At 39.5% G+C, this 25,008-nt stretch overlaps 3 protein-coding genes across 3 annotated transcripts; 1 reads left to right on the top strand and 2 right to left on the bottom strand.

Moving 5' to 3' along the window:
• Positions 1 to 1,573: 1,573 nt before the first annotated feature.
• Positions 1,574 to 2,203, top strand: LOC109166475 (E3 ubiquitin-protein ligase ATL6-like). Its single transcript, XM_019315427.1, has one exon. The coding sequence runs from the start codon at positions 1,574 to 1,576 to the stop codon at positions 2,201 to 2,203; it is 630 nt and encodes a 209-aa protein (XP_019170972.1).
• Positions 2,204 to 11,803: 9,600 nt separating this feature from the next.
• LOC109166474 lies at positions 11,804 to 13,741 on the bottom strand. The gene has a single exon (XM_019315425.1). It carries the CDS (start codon positions 13,739 to 13,741, stop codon positions 11,804 to 11,806), a length of 1,938 nt encoding a protein of 645 aa, XP_019170970.1.
• A 3,256-nt stretch (positions 13,742 to 16,997) lies between these two features.
• Positions 16,998 to 18,662, bottom strand: LOC109166472. The gene is made up of 3 exons (XM_019315424.1): positions 17,753 to 18,662; positions 17,317 to 17,692; positions 16,998 to 17,106 (listed from the first exon to the last, which is right to left on the bottom strand). Exons 1-3 carry the CDS (start codon positions 18,660 to 18,662, stop codon positions 16,998 to 17,000), a joined length of 1,395 nt encoding a protein of 464 aa, XP_019170969.1.
• Positions 18,663 to 25,008: the final 6,346 nt, after the last annotated feature.

Raw genomic sequence — 25,008 nt, 5'->3', positions numbered from 1 at the left:
AACCCAGTCCCCCAAATTTCTTAGGGATACATAATCAATCCCAGGCTTTCCAATGAATACCCCTATCACTGCCAGTGCCCCACCTATAAAGATTCATAGTATTCTCAAGAGCTACACAGACAGAGTCAGGCACTAAAATAGAAAACATAGGCATAGCTTGAGCCATAGTTTTTAAGAGAATTTCCTTACCCGCCTACGATAAAAACTTCTTATTCCATGAGCCAATTCTTTGTTTAATTTTATCCTTAATGTATGAAAATGCTGCCTTTTTATTCCTGCCTACAAAAGATGGCAAACTCAAATATTTACCAAAATTTAGAGCCTAAGAACCCCCCCAAAACAAGCGCAACACCTCTCTAACTGCATCCACTGTGTTCTTGCTAAAGCAAACACTGGACTTATGGTAGTTTACTGCCCGGCTAGACATATACTCATAATCAATCAGACACTGCTTAATAACCCCGGCTTCCAGAATATTAGCCTTGAAGAAGAGAAGACTATCATCTGCAAAAAACAAGTGAGAAATAGGGAGAGCCCCTCTAGCCACTCTACATCCGTGGATAGAGCCTTCAGCCTGAGCTTTTTGTAACAGAAGAGATAGACCCTTTGCACAATAATGAATAAATACAGGGAAAGGGGATCACCCTACCTGAGACCCCGGGAAGGAAGCACACGTCCACTGCTTTCACCATTGACCAAGAAATTGTAAGAGACAGTAGTGACAAAATTCATAATCAAATCAACCCATCTCTCCACAAAACTCAGGGCTAGCAACATCTTACGCAAGAAAGACCACTCCATCTGATCATAAGCTTTTGTCATATCCAGTTTTAAAGCACCCCACCCCACTAAGCCACACTGCTTCCTATTCAGATAATGCCCAACCTCAGCAGCTAAAAGAATATTATCAATAATGAGACTATCAGGGATAAAAACACTCTAGGATTCAGAAATTACATCTTCCAAGAGAGATTTCATCCTATTCGCTAACATCTTAGCCATAACCTTGTAAACCACAATACACAAGGCGATAGGCCTAAGTAGGGGTGGGCGTAATTTGGATTATCCGAACTAGTTAATTACCAAAATGGTCCCTTGACTATAGCGAAATTATCGATTTGATCCTTGACTATTTTTGTTACTTAATTAAGTCCTACAACTATGAAAATATTAACCAAGTTGGTCCTCCGTTAGGTCAACCATCTAACATCTGTTAATTATGAGGGTATTGTGGGAATTTCACTTCTCTCCCTGGGCTGCCCGGGCTGTCCATACTTTGCAATTAGAGAAAACTGCAGAAGCTTCATTCTGCTTCTTCTTTCTTCTCTTCGTATGTTTCTTTCTTCTCCCATCTTAATTTCTTTCTCTCTTTCTCTTACTCCGTATATAATACGAAGAGATAGGAGCGCCTGATTTGGGGTAGGAATCTGCTTTAATTTTTTAATTTATCACTTCAAAAGCATTGACCAACTCCACCGACCTTTGTTACCTTCCTGATTTGGGTGGCTAAGAAGAAGACACCAAATTCCATTTTAAAAATGAAAAGGCAAAAGCTGCGATAACCACCGCAATGATGACGACGGCCCAAACGCATTCACCGGCCTTCAGCGCTAACGACAATACGGATGAAGAAAACCGGCCTTTCTACGCCGTTTGTCTTAATGGCATCTGCGACGACGAGAAGTGCCGGAAGTTGAGCGAGTGTGAACATTGTTTCCACGTCAACTGCGTTGATGCGTGGCCGCAAAACCACTCTACGTGCCAGCTTTACAGAGCCCAAGTTTCCGATCACATTTTCCGGCAAGAGTGTGAGGGTGGGGTTTTGGATTTGTTTGTTTCGTGGTCTCAGATCGTCTTTGTAGAGCCCAAGTCTCCGATCATGTACTGCTGTGTTTCTTCTTCCATATCCTCGCTCAGATCGTCAAAGGCATGTCGTCGCTCACTCAAGTCCTCTCCTACCTCAGCTTCCGCAACAACTGCTTCCTCTCCTCTCCGCCTCTGGAGTTCAAGCCGCTATGGACGGTTGAGCTATCCGAGTTCCCCAAGCCTGAGGAGGCGTTGCCTCCGCCTCCGCCGCCCTCTGTGGCCGTTTAGCCTCTACCAATCGCCAAGGGAAGAATCACCGGTTTCGACGGCGAGCATCCTCTGCCGAGTGTATAAATGTCGGAGGCAAAGTGAAATTCCTACACTACCTCACATTTAACATATGTTAGACAGTGCCCGAACAAAGGACCAAATTGATTAATATTTGAGAACTTGTTTAACATGAGACCGTACGAACAACTGAATACGTGCACACGTTCTATTACATTAATGCACACTAACTACTCCTAGGCATGACAGTGGAGACCCTGAGAGTAGTTAGTGTGCATTATTAGTATTTATATATATAGTATATGTGTGTTTGAGAATCTCAAACATGTTACTAAACTTAAATAATATTTGGAAGTTGTGAAGATTAAATATTATTTTAAGTTTAGAAAAATTTTATTAAATATTATTCTCTCCGTCTCATTTTATGTGTCGGGTTCGGTTAACAATGCTTGACTAAAGTTATTTTTAATTCAATTTTTCATAAAATTAAGTTTAGTATTAATATACAAAATTTATATATTTAGAAACTACATTAAAAGTACTATTACATACAAAAAATTAAATTTAAAAAGAAGCAAAAAAATAATAAAGAAATAAACAAAGAAGAAATAGTTAGTTTGACCAATGAATAGTAAGTAGGATAGATAAAATGGGATAGATGGACTATTTAATATTTGGAAAATGAGGGGAGAGAAAAAATCTCCTAAAATAATTTTGGAAAATTTTGAGGAGTGAGAAGAATCTCCCGGCTTAACTTTTTGAAAGATTTAGTAGAAGTAAAAAAGCAAAAAGTTATTTTCATAAAGTTAGATTTGAAAAGTAGAAATCGAAAAATTGAAACCAAAGAGTTAATTTTATTAGGACTCTTATATTAGTAGTTCGTTAGGACTCTTTATCTACTCTCTATATTATTACTTGTACAGACTCAGTTACGATTGATATTCAATAATCAAATCCTCATCTGGTATCAGTTTCCAGGTTAATTCCATGGCAGCCTTGGGAGACAACAATGACGGTTCTGTTCGCGATTCTTCTGAACGGACTGTGTCCGAGGTTGCTCCTGTTCATCCCCACCCGGTTCCGAGCTTATCTTCGGCGCATCATTTTGTCTCGCTTAAGCTTACCGTTCATAATTACCTTTTTTGGAGGACTCAAATGCTTCCGTTCTTGGAGGGGCAGGGTCTTCTCAGTTATGTGGATGGTACGCATGCTTGTCCAACCGGTGCAGCGCCGGTGGAGTCCACGGCGGACAGCAGCACTGCCACGGCGTCGGGTTCGGCTTCGGAGCAGTGGCGTCGGCAAGACAAGGCTATCTTGTCTCTTTTGATTTCGTCACTGTCCGATGAGATGATGCATATGGCCGTTGGTCGGTCCACTTCACGAGCCTTGTGGTTAGCCATCGAGCAGGAACTTGGATCGGCGACACGGTCTCGTGCCTTGCGGCTGCTTGGCGAGTTGCAAGCGCTAACTCAGGGGGAGTCTTCTGTCTCGGATTATCTCGGTCGGGCGCGGATGCTTGTCGAGGACTTGGCGCTTGCCGGGCGCCCAATCACGCTTGATGATCAAAATATATATGTTTTTCGCGGGTTGCGGCCGGAGCTTCGTCCCCTCGTTGCACCCTTGACGCGTGGCTCTCCGGTGACGTTGTCCGAGCTTGCGGACTACCTTACCTCTCAGGAGTGGATTTGTGCGGCTGGCGGTGGTGGAGTTGGTTCGCCGGCAGTGTTGGCCGTGAATCGTGGCCGTGGTGGCGGTCGCGGGTATGGCGGGCAGAATCGTGGTGGCTCGGGCAGTGGCTCGGGCGGTGGAGGCTCGGGTCGCGGTGGTGGCCGAGGCCAAGGAGGCCGAGGCCGGGGCCGGGGTCGGTCTGATGTGCGGTGTCAGATTTGTGATAAACAGGGGCATTCTGCGTTAAATTGCTATCGCAGGTATTCTGAGTCCCCCGGTCCTCAGATTCACATGGCTTATTCCGGAGATGTGGGTGGCTCGGTTGATTCTCATCAGTGGTTTCCTGACACGGGTGCCACGAATCATGCGACACCTGACTCCTCGGTGTTGACTTCCGCTGCTGGCTATGATGGTTCTGACACTCTACGGGTTGGCAATGGTACAGGTATGACTATACTTAGTGTTGGTTCTGCTTCGATAGCCTCTTCTAGTAAACTTTTTCGTTTAAATGATGTCTTGCATGTCCCTGGCTTGTCATCATCTTTACTTTCTGTTCAGCGTTTTGCTAGGGATAATCATGTCTTTTTTGAGTTTCATTCTGAGTATTTTCTTGTGAAGGATCTCTTGACCAAGGAGGTGCTTTTTAAGGGGGGCGCGTCGGGAGGTTTATATACTTGGCCTGTTTCCTGTCGTAGTCCTTCTGCTAATGTTGCTGCGCGTGTCTCGTCTTCTACTTGGCACCAGCGGCTTGGTCATCCACACACACGAGTTCTGCGTCAAATTTTACAGTTATCTGGTGTTAGTCAATTTAATTCTAGTGAGTTGTCCAATGTTTGTTCGTCTTGTCAGTTAGGGAAATCTTCCCGTTTTCCATTACCTCGTGTTGCTACTTCGAGTACTCGTGTATTAGAACCCGTGTATACTGATATTTGGGGCCCTGCGCCAATAACATCTGTTAATGGTTTTCGTTACTTCGTTTTGTTTGTGGATGATTTTACGCGTTTTGTTTGGTTCTATCCTATGCGTGCCAAAACCGATATCTATGCTATCTTTGAACGTTTTCGCTCTCTTGTTGAGCGTTCATTCTCTCAAAAAATAATTGCCATTCAATCTGATTTAGGGGGAGAGTACAAAAAGCTCCACTCTACGTTTGTGTCTCTTGGTATTCGTCACAGGCAGTCCTGTGCGTTTACGCATGAGCAGAATGGTCGGGTAGAGCGTCGCCATAGGCATATAGTTGAAACTGGGTTGGCTTTAATAGCTCAGGCTTCTGTTCCTTCTCGGTATTGGGATTTTGCGTTTGAAACGGCAGTCTATTTAATTAATAAGATGCCTACTCGGGTTTTAGATAATGAGTCTCCTCATTATCGTCTGCATCGGTCCCCTCCGTCTTACTCTTTCTTGCGGGTTTTTGGTTGTCTTTGTTTTCCTTTACTGCGTCCATATAATCGTAATAAACTGCAGTATCGTTCGTCTCCATGTGTTTTCTTGGGTTATCCTGACTCTTTTCGTGGCTATCGTTGTCTAGATACTGTCACTAATAAAGTCTTTATCTGTCGCCATGTGCGATTCGATGAGGCTGTTTTTCCGTTTGCTAGTGGTGTTTCTACGCAGGTTATTGCTCCGCCCCGGGCTGTCCCGTGGGGTGTTGCCCCCATTGTTGTTGATCCGGCACCAGTTCTTGCGCTGGTTTTGCCCGCTAGGGAGGAGCAGCCGGTTTCCACTCCCGTGGTCCCGGATTCAGATTCTAGTGAGCGGACAGTATCTGACTGTGGGCAGGTTGCCCGTCGTGGTCGGGCGCGTCGGGGCCGTGGTGCCAAGGTTGTTGGGCCGCGGTCTCATGTGATGGGCACACGGAGTATGGGCCCTAAGGATCATGTTGCTTTGTTCACTGCTGCTGACGATCTTGAGCCCACGTGTTACTCACAGGCCGTGCGTCATCCAGAGTGGCGTGAAGCCATGGATGTGGAGTTTAATGCTTTGCTACAGAACCATACATGGCGTCTTGTGCCTTACACTCCAGGTATGAATGTTGTGGGGTGTAAGTGGGTATTTCGGGTCAAGCGAATTGCGGATGGATCTGTTGAACGTCACAAGGCCCGGCTGGTGGCTAAGGGTTTTAATCAGGTTACCGGGAAAGACTTTTTTGAGACGTTCAGTCCGGTTGTCAAGCCTACCACGGTTCGGCTTTTACTTTCCTTGGCTTACTCTCGTGGTTGGTCCATCAGGCAGCTGGATGTTCACAACGCATTTCTGAATGGTTCGCTAGCGGAGACAGTGTACATGCGTCAGCTGCCTGGCTACGAGGACAAGACGAAACCGGATCATGTGTGCTTTCTGCAACGGTCTCCGTATGGTTTGAAGCAGGCCCCTCGTGCTTGGTTCACTCGGTTGCACGATTTTCTTTGCTCGGTTGGCTTTGTTCCTTCTAGAACTGACGTGTCATTATTTATCTATTCTAATGGTGCTGTGCAGTTGTATTTTTTGGTGTATGTTGATGACATTCTGGTCATGGGCTCGGACTCGCAGCGGGTCTCGGGAATTGTAGCCAAGCTGGCTGCGGAGTTCAAGATTCGGGATATGGGGGCTCCATCGTTATTTCTCGGCATTGAGACTGTGCCGCTCTCGGATGGTGTTCTCCTCTCTCAGAGGCGTTATATTCAGGACATTCTTAAGCGGGCCGGCATGGTGGATTGCAAGCCGGTCTCGACCCCGGTTTCAGTCATTCGGTCTGATGATGCTGACACCACTCCTTATGCTGATCCCACTCACTATCGCAGCATTGCAGGTGCCCTGCAGTACCTGACTGTGACTCGCCCTGATTTATCTTTTGCAGTTAATAGGCTCTGTCAGCACATGCAGTCTCCTACCACGGCTGATTGGAGTCTGATGAAGCGGGTATTACGGTATGTTAAGGGCACTCTTGGTCTTGGACTCAGTATTCGCAGGTCTCTGTCTTCTGCTGTTCATGCTTTTTCTGACTCGGATTGGGCTGGCAATCCGGATGATAGAAAGTCAACCAGTGGCTTTGCGGTCTACGTGGGCACCAATCTGGTTTCCTGGTCATGCAGAAAGCAGCGCACGGTGGCGCGTTCGTCTACTGAGGCTGAATACAAGGCCTTAGCTGATGTCTCGGCTGAGGTTACGTGGCTCGTTTCACTACTTAAAGAGATTGGTTTTCCGCCGGCTTCTGCGCCAACTCTGTGGTGTGACAACTTGGGTGCCACCTACTTGTGTTCGAACCCAGTTTTTCATGCCCGAACGAAGCATGTGGAGATTGATTATCATTTCGTTCGTGACAAGGTTGCCAAGAAGGAGATTCATGTTCATTTTATTTCTACGAAGGATCAACTAGCAGACGTTTTCACCAAGGCTCTTCCGTCTACTCGGTTTTCTTTTCTACGGGACAAACTCAATGTTGCAGCTGCTCCGTCATGAGTTTGAGGGGGAGTATTAGGACTCTTATATTAGTAGTTCGTTAGGACTCTTTATCTGCTCTCTATATTATTACTTGTACAGACTCAGTTACGATTGATATTCAATAATCAAATCCTCATCAATTTGCTCTTTGGCTCACATGCAAATAAATTACGCAGGCGGAATGTATATACGTACGTGAAGTATATAAACCTTGAACATTTGGTTTCTACAGGATAGTTATCTTGTGCATCCGTATGCATCATGCATGGTGCATACGGATGCAAAAACGACGTCGTTTTATTAAAAACGCGCGTCTTCCCTTAAAAAAAAAAATAAGGTTCGATTCCCATCAACAACATATGAATTAAAATTCCAGAATCGATGAACTATAATTCCATAATCAATGAACTATAATTCCATAATCGATGAACTATAATTCCATAATCTAATCTATGAACTAAAAATCTCAGAATGAATAAACTAAAATTCCAGAATCGATGAACTACAATTCCAGAATCGATGAACTACAATTCCAGAATCGATGAACTATAATTCCAGAATCAATGAACTAAAATTCCATAATCTATGAACTAAAATTCCAGAATGGTGCATACGGATGCACAGCATAATTTACCGTTTCTACAGTGCAAAGCACAGTGTTGTATATATATATATATATATATATATATATATATATATATATATATATATATAATTTCCCATGTGCGATAAATTATCAATGTATTATTTTGGAAATTGGTGTCCTTAACCACCATGTAGCTTCATGTAATTTAACTTCTCTTGAGAGTTGGCTATATATGTCTATACCTTCATTTTTGGAAAGAGTACAGAAATTCAGAGTCTCTATAATTGATCTTAGAGTGATCTGAGAAAGATCTGAGAAGAGTCAAACAAGTACTCTAAGAGAGTTGAGATGAAATGTCTTACACTCATAAAAGTATGAGAGATGAGAAGTTAATTTTATCACAACTATATTTTTTTTATGTGATCTGTAGTAAACACCGGACAATATATCTTTAGATAAAGTTCTCAGTTACACAACTTAACGGGGAAATTCTTGGCAGAGCAACCCGAGATTTCTGTATATCTTCTTGTATCTCATAGGTCTTAGTCAGGTATCTATGTTGCTTGTAAAGGGAGATTAAAGACTTATATAGGAAAGTGAGTACACGCATGGAGATGTCAAATGATGCAGTTTTTTGTTCTCTTATTTTTATGTATTTTTTGTTGTATCTCAAAAAATATTACAGAACACAAGCATTTTGTCCAACAAGAACCATATATTTTGGAGCATTGGACTAATGTGGAGTAGCTTGAAGTGGCCCAAGATACCGACCTAGGAGCGTTATGTTGTGCATCGTATGCACCATGCATGGTGGTGCATACGGATGCCAAAACGACGTCGTTTTGGCGTCTAACTTAAAAAAAAAAAATCATAATTGCATAACTACACATCAATAATTTCACTACACATCCATAATTTCATAACTATACATATAGAATTGCATAACTACACTTCCAGAATTGCATAACTACACTTTCAGAATTGCATAACTACACATCCAGAATTACATAACTATAATTCCAGAATTGCATAACTACACATCCATAACTTCATAACTACACATCCAGAATTGCATAACTACACTTCCAGAATTGCATAACTACACTTCCAGAATTTCATAACTAAAAAATCCAAAATGAATGAACTAAAAATGAATAACATAATGTTGTTGCTGGGAATCGAAACTAATTTTTTTTTTTTTAAGTAGGGCGCGCGTTTTCTGCAAAACGACGTCGTTTTTGCATCCGCATGCACCACAACATAATTTGCCACCGACCTAGGCATGCAATATGGCAAATTATACCATGGACCGGTGTCTACCTTGCATTGTAAACCCTGGTCCAAAAATAACATTCAGATTCTGTATCTATAGTTGTCACAATATGTATCTGCAGTTGATAGTTTCTGTATCTGTAGCTATCATATTATGTGTGAGCAATTATCCAAAAATAACCTTCAGATTCTATATCTATAGACTATAGTTGACATATTAATATATTATGTACCTACAGTTGATAGTTTATGTACATGTAGTTATCATATTATGTGTCAACAATTATCAAATTATTTGTTTACATGTACATAAACTAGTAACTGTAAGTACATAATGTGTTAACGGAAGGTACATAATTTTTGTATCAGGGTTCACAATGCAATATGAACCCTGGTCCATAGTATAACAATCGATGCAAGAGGCTGTGTGCAAAGCCATGATAGTGACCAAGTCTACTTGCCCACAAAAAGAAAAATCCCCTCTTCTTTATGGCACCCCACACCCTAATCCAACAGGATAGTAGAGGGGTAAATCATGATTACCCGGCGTCTTATTATGTGGTAGGACAAATATTTAATGTTTACAAGGAGCCCATATTGGGTATAACTCCTTACGGTTGCCAAGAAATGACCTAGTTTCCTTATCTCTATGAGAAAGAGGAAAGTAATTTAATTAGGAATTTACAAATTTACAAATATAGTTTAAATATAAAGTAACTAGTTGAAATTTAGGAAACATCAATTCATAATATGGAGTATTAATTACGGATAAAGTGCAAATAAATCATTCAACTATTTAGAAAATAATAATTAAGATTGAGAGGTTATGCAGGGAGGACAATGTTTGGATTTATGATGAAAAGTTGATGGAAGATATGGTGCTCAATTATTTCAAGGAAATATTCACGGAGGAAGCCAGTAGCACCCAAACTGGCAAACTTATTAATAAATATCCAGCTATTTTTAATTCTAATTTGTCTCCTTTTTTTTTTTCTTTTATTTATTTATTTATTTATTTTTTTTTTGTAGGGAAATGACAATAGAGGAAGTGAAAGAACCATTATTCGAGATGGCACCTTATAAAGTTCCAGACCCAAATGGCTTCCAGCCTTCCATGGAGGGTGGTGGGAAAAGATATCACAAATATGGTGGCTAATTTTTTTTTAGAACTGCAACAATGTGTGGAAGATGGAATGGCACTCTTCTAGCGCTAATTCCAAAAGTCAAGCAACCGGAGAGGGTGAACCAACTTCACCTAATTAGCCTTTGTAATGTCCAGTGTTGAAAAAGAAGCTAGGCACCCCCTAGGCGTTCGATTTTTTTATTTTTAATTTTAATTTTTAAAAATCGGGTTTGGCCGTCTAGACTATCTAGGTGGCCGCCTAGACTGCCTAGGCGGTCCAGCCACGGAGGAGACCGGTTTCGACGTTCCTCGACACGGTCGGGCACCGCCTAGCGCCTAGGCATGATTTTTGCAATACTGGTAATGCCAATTATGAAATTATTACAAAGGTTATAACAAATAGACTCAAGCAATTTTTGGGAGGAATTATAATAGAAGAGCAAAGTAGCTTTGTCCCCTGGTTGCCAAGTAGTGGACAATATAGTCATCTAGCAGGAAATTCTTCATTCTATGGGAACCAAAAAAGGAAATGTGGGTACAATGATTTTAAAGATTGATTTAGAGAATTCCTACAACAGACTGTCTTGGAGATTTCTTATGGCCTGGAGACCCTTATTGAGGTTGGATTACCTCAACACTTGGTCAATTTAATTATGAGATGTGAAATTAATATAGACGTTTGAATTCGGAAACGTAGAAACAGACGTTGTGACACAAATATTTATAACGCAGTTTCAGGCAAGCAGCCCTAATCTGCGAGGCACTTCTCAAATTGAGAATTTGCCTAAATCCACTAAAAGCTTAATATTTAAAGTACACTTTGTTTAGGGAACGAGGATTACACAATATGATTTCCTATCAAGCTATTGAGACCTAAACACTTGAACTACTTTTCAAGGGGATTCGGGTATCTCTCTCAATTACTCTCGTGCTCACAATTAGGTGCTGAAAGCGTATCTTGATGAGTTGTGGAGCGGCTCCTTTTATAGGTCAAGAGATGAGGTATTGGTGGGATTGGGATTGCCGATCCTCTTTGGATTAGGAATATAAATCTTAAGACACGTTTGATTAAGGATTCCTTGTTTGACTAGAATTTGACAATATGTCTTATGTCAACACTCCCCCCCCCCCCCCCCCCCCCCCCCCTTTGTCAAATTTTAGCAAAAACCTTGATCCCCTTTTTCTTTTAATCTAGAGTTGACACGTGGAGGTGTCTCCCCCTAGATAAGTGGATCTCCCCCTTAATTTGTGGTGGTAAATGTTGGAGATCATTTTAGTACTTATGTCTGTTTCTCTTAGAAGAGAGTTTGCCTGTTGTTTGGTTCTCCTAGTTGTGTCTGCCAGTTAGTATCAAAAACACAGAGAATAAAGAGTGGTCTTGTTCTGCTTGTCTATCATTCTTCTAGTTGTGTCTGCTAGTTTAGCTAATTCAGTTAGCACCAAAAACACAAAAGACAAAAAGTGGTCTTTGTCTTGTTCTGCTTGTCTATCAATCTTCTGATGCACAAAAGTGGGGACAGTCAAAAGAAGGTCTGCCTGCCTACTGGTCTGCTTTTCGGTAGGCAGCACACAAAATACACAACCACCCTCTTAGTAGACAACATAAAATACGTTTGTTTTCTCCTCCTTTTTTGCTAAAACTAGTTGTCTGGTTCTGGTGTTGAAACAGGTGTTTCAGCATCTCTTTCTTGGTTGTCTTCTTCTGATCCTTGATCTTGATTATCTTCATTTTCTGGTTCTTGAGAGTGATCTTGGATATCTTCTCCTGTTCCTTGCTCTTGGTTTTCTTCAATTTCTTCCTTTAGTACTGCCAGCCATTCTATTATTTCAGCTTTTTCTTCCTTGATGTTCATGTGTTTTCTTAGAAGATGTTTTTCTGAGGCTTCTAATTCTGTCAGTCTGCCTTCAAAGTAAGTGATCAGTGTCTTTGAGTCAAGTGGGTTATTCTTTGGGGCTGTGGATTTAAGATCATTTTGGTGGTTTCCCTTTCTTAGTTTAACAGTTGTGTTGAAGTTCTTGACAGTGGTCATGGGTCCTTGAGTCTTGAGGCCTTGTTTTGCCAGGATTGAAGAAATGAGGTTTGGAAAGACTAGGGAAGTGTTGGATTTGGTGTCTTCTGCTAAATTTGTGACTTGTGTATGAATGATGGAACCCATGTTGATTTTTACTCCTTTTCCTATTTTGTATAATAGTTCTGCTAAGGTCCATTTCACTGTGGATTCATGGAGAGAGGGCATCCAGTTTGCAAGGGCTATCTTCTGTAGGATTGCATACTTGCTGGTCAGAGAAGCTGCTTTGATTTTGTTCTTTTCAAAGCTAACATTTCCTGCTGTGAGTTCCTTGGCTACTTGTTCACTGTTTAGTTCAATCTCTTGTTCAATCTCAGATGTTCCAAGGTATCTGTTGATGATGTCTGGTGTGAAGTCATAGAAATTGCCTCTTACATATACCTTTCCATACAGAGGACTGCTAGGTGTGGTGATGGTTTTTGTCATATTGCAGTAGAACTCCTGTATAACTTGTTCATCATAAGGTTCAATATTGGTCACTGTTCCCAGGAGTTGGTTTGTGATTAGTATTTCTTGGATCTGTTCTGGATTGTCTATCTTATCTATGGGAAGCAGTTTTTGGCTGATGATTTTCCTTTCTACTATTCTTTTCCATAGGCTTACTGCTTCTTTTCTCAGAAATGTTGTACTGTGGGGTTTTGGTAGGTATGCCATGTCAGCACTAATACCTACTTTCTGTTTTCCCTTTTCCTTGCTGGACAGTTTATACCTTTTGGTGGTTGGTTCCTTCTTTTGCTTTTCTTTCTCCTTGGTAGTTAGCTGGGACTTCTTTTGGGCTCGGGTTCTTACTCTTTCATCACTATGAGTATCATTCTCTGCATTAGGTGTCCAGTCTTGTTCATCCTCTGTTTGTGTCCTTTTTGATTTCTTGGTTTTTGAGGGTTTAGGTGGGATATTTGGTTTTCGTTGAGGGGGTCCTGCCCCTATTGGAAAATCATTTGGCCTTTTGGCCCTGGGATCAGCCCCTTCATACGGGTCAGTCATCTTCCTCTTTCTAGGGTTTCTGTTGACCCGAGGAATTGAAATTGGGGTTTCTTCGATTGGGGTTTGTTCATCATTTGTAGGACTGGGGGGACGATTCACCTCATGATTTTGAGGGTCTTCTTGTCCCTCATTATCAGTCCCCCTTGGATTTTCTTCGTCTACGGAGCTATCATAGGAGCCCAGATCAGGTTCCCAGCCTTGATTTATGGCAAACCGGAGTTGTACCACTAAATCATTTGGATCAACAATCCTATTATCCCCGAAATCAGCCGCAATGGGCATGGGCATGGGGATTTCTTCACGATCTGTTAGAGAGAGATTTGGGTTACCTGGTGGGTTGCTCTGTTCTTGGGGTTCACCGAACGGTACTCTGGCTATCGGAACAGGATTCGTTGCAACATTGGGGCTTTCTTCTTCGACACATACCGGGTTTGAGGACTCTCCGGTGCCGGTGTAGTTTGAGGTACCCTTAGTCGTTCCTTTTCGTGGTAACTTTCCCATCCTTTGATTTCGTGTTCTTACCATGGTTCCTGTTGTGTGAAGGTTTGGGGTGAGTGAGAAGGTCACAGATGGGTGTTTGAGTGGAGTCGGGTAAGGATGATGATTTTGAAACAGGGCTTTTGTTTTGGATGGGAATTCGGGTTTGGGTCTTTTTGTGACGGGCCGGTTCTGATTAGTGGGATTATTTGGTGGATATGACGTTTTGATTCTGAGACAAGGCTTTTGATTTAAATGGGAATTTGGGTTTGGGCCTTTTTGTGATGGGGCGGTATGATATAACAAACATGGGCTGGTTTTGATTAGTGGGTTTATTTGGTGAATATGGCCCATGTGTTTTTGTTTGTTTGATGTGTATCATAAGATGCATAGGCCTATTTTGGCCCTAAGCTTTGTATACCGGTTTCCATCTAGTGCTTTGGTTAAAATATCTGCTAGTTGTTTTTCGGTACTTATGTGAGTAAGAATGATGATTTCATCTTCTACTAATTCCCTTATGAAGTGATGCCTGATGTCAATGTGTTTTGTCCTTGAGTGTTGAACTGGATTTTTTGAGATATCTATTGCGCTTTTATTGTCGCAGTGGATTGTCATGGTTGTTTGTTGTATTCCATAGTCCTCTAGCATTTGTTTCATCCAAAGTAATTGTGTGTAACAGCTGCCTACAGCAATGTATTCAGCTTCTGCTGTGGATAAGGAGAAATAGAGCTTTGTTTTTTGCTGATCCATGATACTAGGTTGGTGCCTAGGAAAAAACATCCACCTGACGTGCTTTTTCTGTCATCTATGTTACCTGCCCAGTCAGCATCACAATAGGCTGAGAGGTGTTGATTGGTATCAAAAGAATACCATATTCCTAGGTCAGATGTCCCTTTAACGTATTTAATGATTCTTTTGACTGCTTTTAAGTGTTGCTCGGTTGGGTTAGCTTGGTATCTTGCACAGATCCCTATTGCAAAGCTTAGATCTGGTCTGCTAGCGGTTAAATATAGCAATCCTCCTATCGTGCTTCGATATAGGGTTTGTTCAATTGGTTTTCCTTCTGAATCTCTTGATATTCTTTCTGTTGTTGGAGCAGGTGTTCTGACAACTTTGCTTTCTTCTAGGCCAAACCTTTTGACTAAATTCTTGGCATATTTGCTTTGTGATATGAAGATTCCAAGACCATTGTCTTGTTGTCTGATTTGTAGGCCAAGAAAGTAATTTAATTCTCCTACCATGCTCATCTCAAATTCTCCTTCCATGATTGTAATGAACTGGTCTTTGTAGGTTTTGAGTGATGATCCAAAACCTATGTCATCTACGTATATTTGGGCGATGACAATGTTTTGCCCATAGTGTTTGACAAACAAGGTTTTATCCACACTTCCTCTCTTGTAGCCCTTTTTAATTAGAAAGTCAGTGAGTCGTTCATACCAGGCACGTGGTGCTTGTTTTAGGCCGTATAAGGCTTTATTCAGTTTAAACACATTTTGTGGATAGTGAGGGTCTTCAAATCCTTTTGGTTGTGCAACATAGACTTCTTCCTTTAAGTATCCGTTCAAGAAGGCTGTTTTTACGTCCATTTGGTATAATTTTATCTTGAGGATGCATGCTATTGCTATGAGAAGTCTGATTGACTCTATTCTGGCTACTGGGGCGAAAGTTTCCTCAAAATCTGTTCCTTCTACTTGGGTGTATCCTTGTGCTACTAGACGGGCTTTGTTTCGTATGATGTTTCCTAGCTCATCTGTTTTATTTTTGTAAATCCATTTTGTCCCTATAATATTGGCATGTTCTGGTTTAGGTACTAACTCCCAAACATTGTGTCTTTCAAATTGTTGTAATTCCTCTTGCATGGCTTCCATCCAGAATTCATCTTTTAGGGCTTGCGTGATGTTTTTGGGTTCAATTTTCGAGGTGTAGCAGTAGTCATAGTCTCCTTCTTCCATTTTTTGATAGTCTCGTTTCTTTCCTCTAGTCCTGATTCCTTCATTTAGTCCTCCTATGATGTTCTCTATTGGATGATTTTTCTGTACCCTGGTTTCATCAGTGGTGTGGATTTCTTCTTTTTCTTCAAGGTCTACAGCTTCTTCTTTTTCTAATGTTTCCGGTTCTGATTTCTGGATGTGTGGTGTTGGAACTGCTGTTTCAACACCAGTTATCTCTTCATCATTTTTTAGGAGATCTTCTGTTGTGTCATTGACCACAACATTGATAGACTCCATGACAGTGTTTGTCCTAAGGTTATATACTCGGTATGCCCGGCTGTTTGAGGAGTACCATAGGAAGATTCCTTCATCTCTTTTGATATCAAACTTTCCCAATGGTTCTCTATCTTTTAGAATATAACATTTGCTTCCAAACACATGTGTGTGTTTTAAATTCGGTGTTCTTCCTTTCCAGATTTGATATGGTGTCATGTTGATTTCTTTTCGAATGAATACTAGGTTTATCAAGTAGCATGCTGTGTTAACTGCTTCTGCCCAGAATCTTGATGGAAGTCTTTTGTGATTTAAGAGGACTCTTGCCATTTCTTGGATGGTTCGATTCTTTCGTTCAACTACCCCATTTTGTTGTGGTGTTTTTGGTGCGGAGAACTCATGATGAATTCCATTTTCTGTGCAGTATTCTTTGAATTTTGTATTCTCGAACTCTCTTCCATAATCACTTCTTAGGCGAATAATTTTTCCTATTTTTCCCTCTTTTTCATTTTGAATTTTGATAATGAGGGTTTTGAATGTTGCAAATGCTTCAGATTTTTCTCTAAGGAAGTTTACCCATGTGAATCTTGAGTAGTCATCAACTGTTACATAGACATATCTTTTTCCCCCTATGCTTTCTGTCTGAGTTGGTCCAAACAGGTCCATGTGTAGTAGTTCTAGAATTCTAGAAGTATATATTCCTGAGGTCTTTTTATGGGCTGTTCGGGTTATTTTGTTTTCAAGGCATGCATCACATTTTTTGTTATCATCTATGTTAAGTGTTGGAACTCCTCGATAGGCTCCCTTCTTTAAACCCTTTTTCATGTCATGAAAGTTTATGTGACCCATTCGTTGGTGCCATAGCTGTGTTTGATTGACGGTTGTCTGTAGGCAAGATAGATCACCATCCCATGTGTAGCATTTATTTGTGGATTTTCTTCCGATCATAACACATTCATGATTATGATTGAGAACATTGCAACTATCTTTTGTGAATTCCACTTTAAGTTCATCTTCACATAGTTGACTTATACTAATCAGGTTTGCTTTTAACCCTTGTACTAGGAAGACTTTTGACAGTTTTGGCAGTCCATGTACACTCAGGATTCCATTTGCAACAATTTTTCCTTTTCTCCATCTCCAAAGGTAACATATCCTTCATCTTTATAGTGTATGTTCTCTAAATTCTCGGGATTTCCAGTCATATGTCTGGAACATCCACTGTCAAAATACCATATATCTTGCTCTTTGTTTGTTTTGGAAGTGTATGCAACATTTTGGTCTTTTCTTACCCAGATTTTCTTGCTGTTATTTCTGTTGTGTGGTGGCCATGCCCTGCTGTTTTGTCTGTAGTAATGGTCGTTTTGTCTTTTGTAGCAATGTGCTTTGATGTGTCCTAGTTTGTGACAATAGTAGCACCTTATTCTTCTTCGATGTCGGAAGTGCTGTTGCGACACTTCCTGTATTTCAGGTTGGTTATTCTCATTGGTGTCCGTGCTTGGAGTCTCGGGTCTTTCGGTAAGCTCCTTAACTTCTTGTAGCAGTTTTGTTTCTCTGTTCTTGAGGTCAAGGAGTTCGTTCTGGGCTTCTTTGTATTGTTTCTCTATTCGTTCCTTTTCATTCTTTAAATAGTGATTATCTTCCATGAGTTCCAGATTTTTCTTGATGATTTGCTCCCATTTGGCATTTAGTTGAGTGTATGCCTCTAGTAACTCTTGCATGTCATCACTATTGTTGTCTTCATGACTAGCAGTGAATGCTACGAAGTTCGTGTTGTTATCATCTTCTTCACTATCTGAGTCATCGCTCAGAGTTGTTATATATGTTTTATTTTTCCTTTTCAAGTATGTAGCACATTCTGATTGAATGTATCCAAAGCCTTTGCATTCATAGCATTGTATTCCTTCAGTAATTGCATTATCTCTTTTCCTTGGATTGGATGGTTTCTGATTTGTAGAATTTACTTGGTTGTTTGAGAAACTTTTATTCCTGGATTTGTTGAACTTCTTGAGAACTCGGTTAAAGTTCTTTGTTAGTAGTGCAATTGACTGTTCCATGGTTTCTGAATCAGTTTCTGAGTTCTCTTCTTGTTTGGATTGTAATGCTATTCCTTTACCATTGTTTTTCTGACCTTGTAGCATCTCCAGTTCATAGGTTTGAAGATTTCCTATTAAGTCACTTAGTCTGTATGTATTCAGATCTTTATGTTCTTGAATAGCGGTGACCTTCATTTGGAATCTTCCGGGTAGTGAGCGTAGAACCTTTTTGACGACCCTATGTTCGAGTATAGGTTCGCCTAGGTTGAATGCATCTCCGGATATACTTAAGACTCTGGCACTGAATTGGGTGATGCTTTCTTCCTCTCCCATTTTCAGGTTTTCAAATTCGGTTTGTATCATCTGAAGCTTAGATTGTCTTACAGTTGTGTTTCCCTCATGATGATCGCACAATATACTCCACGCAATTTTGGCTATGCGTGTTGATGCAATTAGTTTAAAAGTATCTTCGCTTACTGCTCCATATATTGCATTCATAGCCTTTGAGTTGAAATCATATTCAGTTTTCTCTTCTTCGCTCCAATTAGTTCTAGGTTTTGCATTCCCTTTATCATCAACTGGAGTTTTCCATTCGTTTTCTATTGCATTCCAGACGCCTTCTCCTTGTGCTAGAATGTATATCTGCATTCGAGCTTTCCAGTAGGAGAAGTTTGTGCCAAGTAGAGCCGGGGGTCTATTGTTTGAAAGACCTTCTCTTGGGAACTCCATTTGGATCCTGCTGGTAACTTGAGCAGACCCGCTCTGATACCAATTGAAATTAATATAGACGTTTGAATTCGGAGACGTTGAAACAGACGTTGTGACACAAATATTTATAACGCAGTTTCAGGCAAGCAGCCCTAATCTGCGAGGCACTTCTCAAATTGAGAATTTGCCTAAATCCACTAAAAGCTTAATATTTAAAGTACACTTTGTTTAGGGAACGGGGATTACACAATATGATTTCCTATCAAGCTATTGAGACCTAAACACTTGAACTACTTTTCAAGGGGATTCGGGTATCTCTCTCAATTACTCTCGTGCTCACAATTAGGTGCTGAAAGCGTATCTTGATGAGTTGTGGAGCGGCTCCTTTTATAGGTCAAGAGATGAGGTATTGGTGGGATTGGGATTGCCGATCCTCTTTGGATTAGGAATATAAATCTTAAGACACGTTTGATTAAGGATTCCTTGTTTGACTAGAATTTGACAATATGTCTTATGTCAACAAGATGTGTTGAAACTCCAAAACTTGGAATCCTGTGGAAAGGAAAGCAGCTGGACTGGATTGTACAAACTCGTGGCATCCATTAGACTAGGCGACGCAATGTCACCTTATCTTTTTGTTCTTTGCATTAAAAGGTTATGTCACATGATCAAAGTTGAAGTTGCTGCCAAAAGATGGAAAGCTGTAAAACTATCCAGGTATGGCTTGGAACTCTCCCATCTTTTATTTGCTTATGTGATATGGTTTTAACTACAGAGGCTATTGAGGAGCAAATCGGAGTTATTAAATCTTGTATTGAGAAATTTGAAGCTATATCTGGGCAGCGGGCCAGTCTCCAAAAATCACAAATTTTATTCTCTAGGAATGTTAATCGTGAGACTGTTGATAGAATTACTCAGGCTGCTAGAATTGGAAGGGTTGACAACTTAGGATGCTATTTGGGTGTTCCTTCCCTACATGGACATATCACTAACTCTTTGTTCACTCCCCTCATGGAAACAGTGGAGAGTAGATTGGAAGGTGGAAAGGGAAGCATCTTACGCTAGCTGGGAGGAGAGTTCTTGCTCAGAGTGTCTTAAACACAATCTCGTACTATGCTATGCAAACCATGTTCCTTACTAAAGGAGTTTGCAACAGTAATGCAACCTAGAAGTCATGGTGGGCTTGGAATTCGTATACTAAAGGACATGAACTTGGCGTTTCTAGCCAAGATGGGGTGGTGTCTGTTAGAAGGGCATAATCAACTCTGGGCTAGAACGATTACTTCAAAATACATGCAGGATAAGAACATTAAACTAGGAGTGGCTTGGAAGCATGAAGCATCCAACATATGGATGGGGATTTGCGCGACTGCACTAGTTCTTAAACAAGGAGTCAAGAAAATTGTAAGATCAGGTTGTGCTACTCTTTTTTGGCACGATAGATGGCTTGGGGATAATGGTGAGACAATACATAAAGAGGTGTTGGAAGGAGCCCAAAGTGAAATTGCTCAAACTGTGGCTAGCTACTGGATTCCGAGAGAAGGTTGGGATTGGCGCAAACTGGAAAGGAAAGTCTCAGATGATATGAAACAAAAATTGGAAAGCTATAACTTGGATAATCACGAGCCAAAAAAGATGGAATCTATTGGGACGAGCACTACTACAAAAAAAGATATCCACTACACCCATAAAATGCTTTCCGCTACACCTGTACAGGTGTAGCGAAATCCAGTGTCGCTGAAAGCACTGGATTTCCGCTACACCCGTAGAAGGTGTAGCGGAAAGCTTTTTTAATTTTTTTAATATAGACTTTCCGCGGCACCCTTTAGTCTTAGGGTGCCGCGAAAAGTATTATATTATTTTTTTAATAATTGATTTCCGCGGCACCCGCGCAAGGTGACGCGGAAACAATTTTATTTTTTTTATATATTACTTTCCGCTACACCCTTTACGGAGAGGGTGTAGCGGAAATTTAATTTTTTTTTTTAATTTTATCCCAATTTTGATTATTACCCATTATTTGCTCAAAACCGGTACAGAATTTATTTTCAAATTCATCCAAAAAAATACAAAATTATTACAAAAAATTAAACTATCTATTCACAATGATTTTCAAACCAACTCTAATAAATATGAACATAAACATAACTATATATATACTCCACAATTAATAATCAACACAATAAAACACTACAATATACTTATCAACACATTTAAAATTGAAATCAAGATATACATGCAATTGTTTAACGTAACAAAACATAAACATAAGTTAATAATAATAAAGATACTGTTTAAACGAAATAAAGTTACACGCACTCTTTACTAAAGTAATGTGCCCACAACTCACGAACTTCATCTATTTCATTAATAGAGTAGGGTGCATCTTCAAATACCTGCAAAATATTTTAATTAATCAAATTAGTTAACATGCATGTTAATTGATAAATATTAATTTAAATATACACATTGTTGTATTTAAATTACTTACCTCAACTAGACAATTAAGCTTGGAATGCTTAGTAACATCTCGTACGTACATGTATCGCATTACATAATATCCATATTCAGAACCTCCAGGTTGTTGTGGACACTACAAAATAGATATATATATTCATATTAAGATCATATCAAAATAAATAAAAATAAAGGTTAAATTTCATATTAAAACTTTAACTTTAACTTCATACTCTGCATTCTTTCCAATGAATCGTTCTAGTGCTTCGTGCAGGAACAGATCGAAATGACCTATATTAATAATAAACATTTATATCAATTTATAAATTTATAAATACATAATAACATTTTAATATACATATATTGATTTTTTACTTGCATATTCACATAAATTTTGACTTCAAGGTCGCGTTGCACACTTTTCAAAGGATCAAACACATACACCGTTTTTTAGGGTGTGCTAATCACGATAAGTATCCAATGATTACTACATGTACAAAGCATATTATATATATTATATATATATATATATATATATATATATATTATATATTATATATATATATATATATTTATATTCAAATTCTAATATCAAACCATTCAAATAAAGTTATTATTATATAATTAATAAAGTAAAGAATATAACTCAGTTGTGGGCTCACTAGCCACATTGTGCCCAACAGAAACACTAGGAAACATGCTATGATTAGAGTTTAAAATTGAAATGGGCCCCAACCAACACTAACATTGTTAACAAACCCACTCTCAGCAATATTAATTCCTATAACACTACTAACATTATGGGAAGACAAGAAAGGTCAGTAACAGCATCCGAATATAATCCCACTAGATGCAAACAGGCCAAGAACCCAAAATGGAATTAATTGGAATAAATTAGCTAGTAAAGTAAAAGACTTACTTTGGTGATATGGTGCCAATATGAATTGCTGATCTTGTGTTCGTCCATGACATGAATTAGATATGATGTAACGGCATTAGAATTTAAGTTAATCATATCGGCAGAAATTTGTGTTGGACCACAGCAAACCCAATTGATGTCACTCCATGCTGCTTACCAGAACTATTCAAAAACCTAAAAATAACAAATAAGAAATTTAATAAACTTTAAAAACAATGTTATAAAACACATAGAACAATTTAAAACTTACATCATAAACACTTGTATAATTGAGACATCGAGCCAATTCATTGTCAACAAATCCTGTATATCCTCAATCATCACATAAATACCATTCACATGTGCATGATGGAAGATTGTCAAATCTATATCGAAATCAATGCACTCTTTCTCAACAGGGATGATGACAACGCTTTGACAAGCCCCTTGCCGTGTGTCCCCAAAAGCAAATAGACATTTTCACCAACAATTGGGGGTCTTTTAGCAGGTAGCAGATTGCTCAACACTTTGATCCTTCATTTCCTTATTTTGTCTTTTGTGAGCTTATTTTGACATTTTCCTACCAATAATAGACAATAATTGAAAGAATGCATTCAGAGAGAAAATATAGCACTAATTGCCAATCATCACAACAGACAAAGCACAACATTTGAATATAGCAAAATTGTTTATAAAACAAATAGAAGTTTCACAACTAGAATGCATACCTCATCTAAAACAACTAAATGAGTAGGCCATTGTGCGTTAGTCCAAAGTACATCTCCCAAAGTCTTATACTGCGATGTTTGCACGGGGATATTATATCCGTCTGCACCATCACTCACATCATCGACCATCACTTTGACATGGTTGGGTAAAAGTGTCTCATTTTGCACTATTGTTATCTCATTTGTACTTGGGTAAACCGTACCCTTTGCAACTAAAATTGGCTTACCATCAAGACCACATAGGTAGAGGTTACACTTTTTCCGGCTCTCTCTCTCTCTCTCTCTCTCTCTCTCTCTATATATATATATATATATATATATATATATATATATATATATATATATATATATATATATATATATATATATATATATATATATAAATATATGTTAGGTTTAAATTTACAAGAAAATAACATTTTGATTATAAAATCATTTTTAATATTACCTCAATTGTGGTTACTGGATATACATCAACTGAATGACAGCTGCTTCGGGCCGGAGGTTGATCACAAGGCGCATACGCACTTTGAGGAGTGCCAATTGAAACTCCTTGTGGAAATTGGTGTGTGGCTGACATGTTTTTCATCAATATATTGAGTTGTTGAGTGAGCATTTCAATCTTGGGTTGCACCTCCAACAATGTGTTTTGCCTGACCTTTTCCATTATCTGTTGGACATCATCAGTAGAGTATGAACTTTGAGTGGCCCGTTTTTGCTCTGGTTTACCAAATACTTGTCGGATGGTAGAGTATGAACCAACTCCTCTTACCGAACCCGAACCCCGTTTATCCTCTGGTTTACCAAGAGCTACAGACAATATGTCATGATGTCTGTTCGGTTGAAATGTCCCTTGACTAATCTCATCACATTTTTCTATCTGTTCCAATCAATTAGATAAAGACAAGTGTCAGTATTTTTATGAATATTATATATTCGTATAACAATTTTTTAAAAATAATACTTACAATTTTTCCAAACACCTCCTGTGTTTTCTCATTCGGAATGTAATAACTTCCATTTGCTGACTTCTTAGTTCTTGCCCGTAACCAGTCAAAACTACGATCATTGGACAATAATGACGAGCTAATAGAAGCACAAGAAGATTGTGAAGATAGAGGGTCTGATATCCTCCACTCTGATTGTTTGCCCGCATATCCCGCAGAACCTAAGAAGTGTGGATGCACATTACATTCCTGCCTTTGCTTTGCCTTCATACTTTTCTCCTATAATTCCAATCATATGTTAATATTAATAAAACAATTGTACTAAAAAACTTGAACTACTTATAATAAAATGAAATAAACATACCTTGAACGCACTACAAGAAAAATGCACATAGACAACGGTTAATAACCGTTGTCGTAGGGGTAAAACTTCTGTTGTTGAAGCCGGTGTTGTTGTAGGTCACGCGCATAGACAACGGTTTTTAACCGTTGTCTTTTCTAGAAACGACAACGGTTTTTCAACCGTTGTCTATTAAGTGTTGTTGAAACCAGTGTTGTTAAAAGTCACGCACATAGACAACGGTTTTAAACCGTTGTCATTTCTAGAAACGACAACGGTTTTCTAACCGTTGTCTATTAAGTGTTGTTGAAACCGGTGTTGTTAAAAGTCACGCACATAGACAACGGTTAAAAACCGTTGTCTTTTCTTGAAACGACAACGGTTTTCGAACCGTTGTCTATTAGGTGTTGTTGAAACCGGTGTTGTTAAAAGTCATGCACATAGACAACGGTTAAAAACCGTTGTCTTTTCTTGAGACGACAACGGTTTTCGAACCGTTGTCTATTAAGTGTTGTTGAAACCGGTGTTGTTAAAAGTCATACACATAGACAACGGTTTTTAACCGTTGTCTTTTTTAGAAACGACAACGGTTTTCGAACCGTTGTCTATTCAATGTTGTTGAAACCGGTGTTGTTAAAAGTCATACACATAGACAACGGTTTTTAACCGTTGTCTTTTCTTGTAAAGACAACGGTTTTCGAACCGTTGTCTATTAAGTGTTGTTGAAACCGGTGTTGTTAAAAGTCACACACATAGACAACGGTTATAAACCGTTGTCATTTCTATCAACGACAACGGTTTTTTGACCCGTTGTCTATTCAATGTTTTTGAAACCGGTGTTGTTAAAAGTGATGCACATAGACAACGGTTTTGTAACTGTTGTCTTTTCTTTAAAAGACAACAGTTATAAACTGTTTGTCTATTGTGTGTTGTTGAAATCGCTGTTGTTAAAAGTCACGCAGATAAACTGTTGTCTTTTGTAGAAAAGACAACAGTT

Source organism: Ipomoea nil, unplaced genomic scaffold (assembly GCF_001879475.1).
Source record: "Ipomoea nil cultivar Tokyo-kokei standard unplaced genomic scaffold, Asagao_1.1 scaffold3100, whole genome shotgun sequence".
Taxonomy (NCBI): Eukaryota; Viridiplantae; Streptophyta; class Magnoliopsida; order Solanales; family Convolvulaceae; genus Ipomoea; species Ipomoea nil.
This window is presented reverse-complemented; position numbering and strand designations above follow the sequence as displayed.

Excerpts from the sequence above, each read along its gene's own strand:
- LOC109166475 (XM_019315427.1), top strand. The coding sequence starts at position 1,574 with ATGACGACGGCCCAAACGCATTCACCGGCCTTCAGCGCTAACGACAAT.
- LOC109166474 (XM_019315425.1), bottom strand. The coding sequence starts at position 13,741 with ATGGTAAGAACACGAAATCAAAGGATGGGAAAGTTACCACGAAAAGGA.
- LOC109166472 (XM_019315424.1), bottom strand. The coding sequence starts at position 18,662 with ATGGAGTTCCCAAGAGAAGGTCTTTCAAACAATAGACCCCCGGCTCTA. Across the intron at positions 17,693-17,752 it reads TGGATACATTCAATCAGAAT|ATAGTGAAGAAGATGATAAC; the intron begins GTGCTACATACT and ends GCGATGACTCAG. Across the intron at positions 17,107-17,316 it reads CGACATCGAAGAAGAATAAG|ACATATGACTGGAAATCCCG; the intron begins GTGCTACTATTG and ends TGGATGTTCCAG.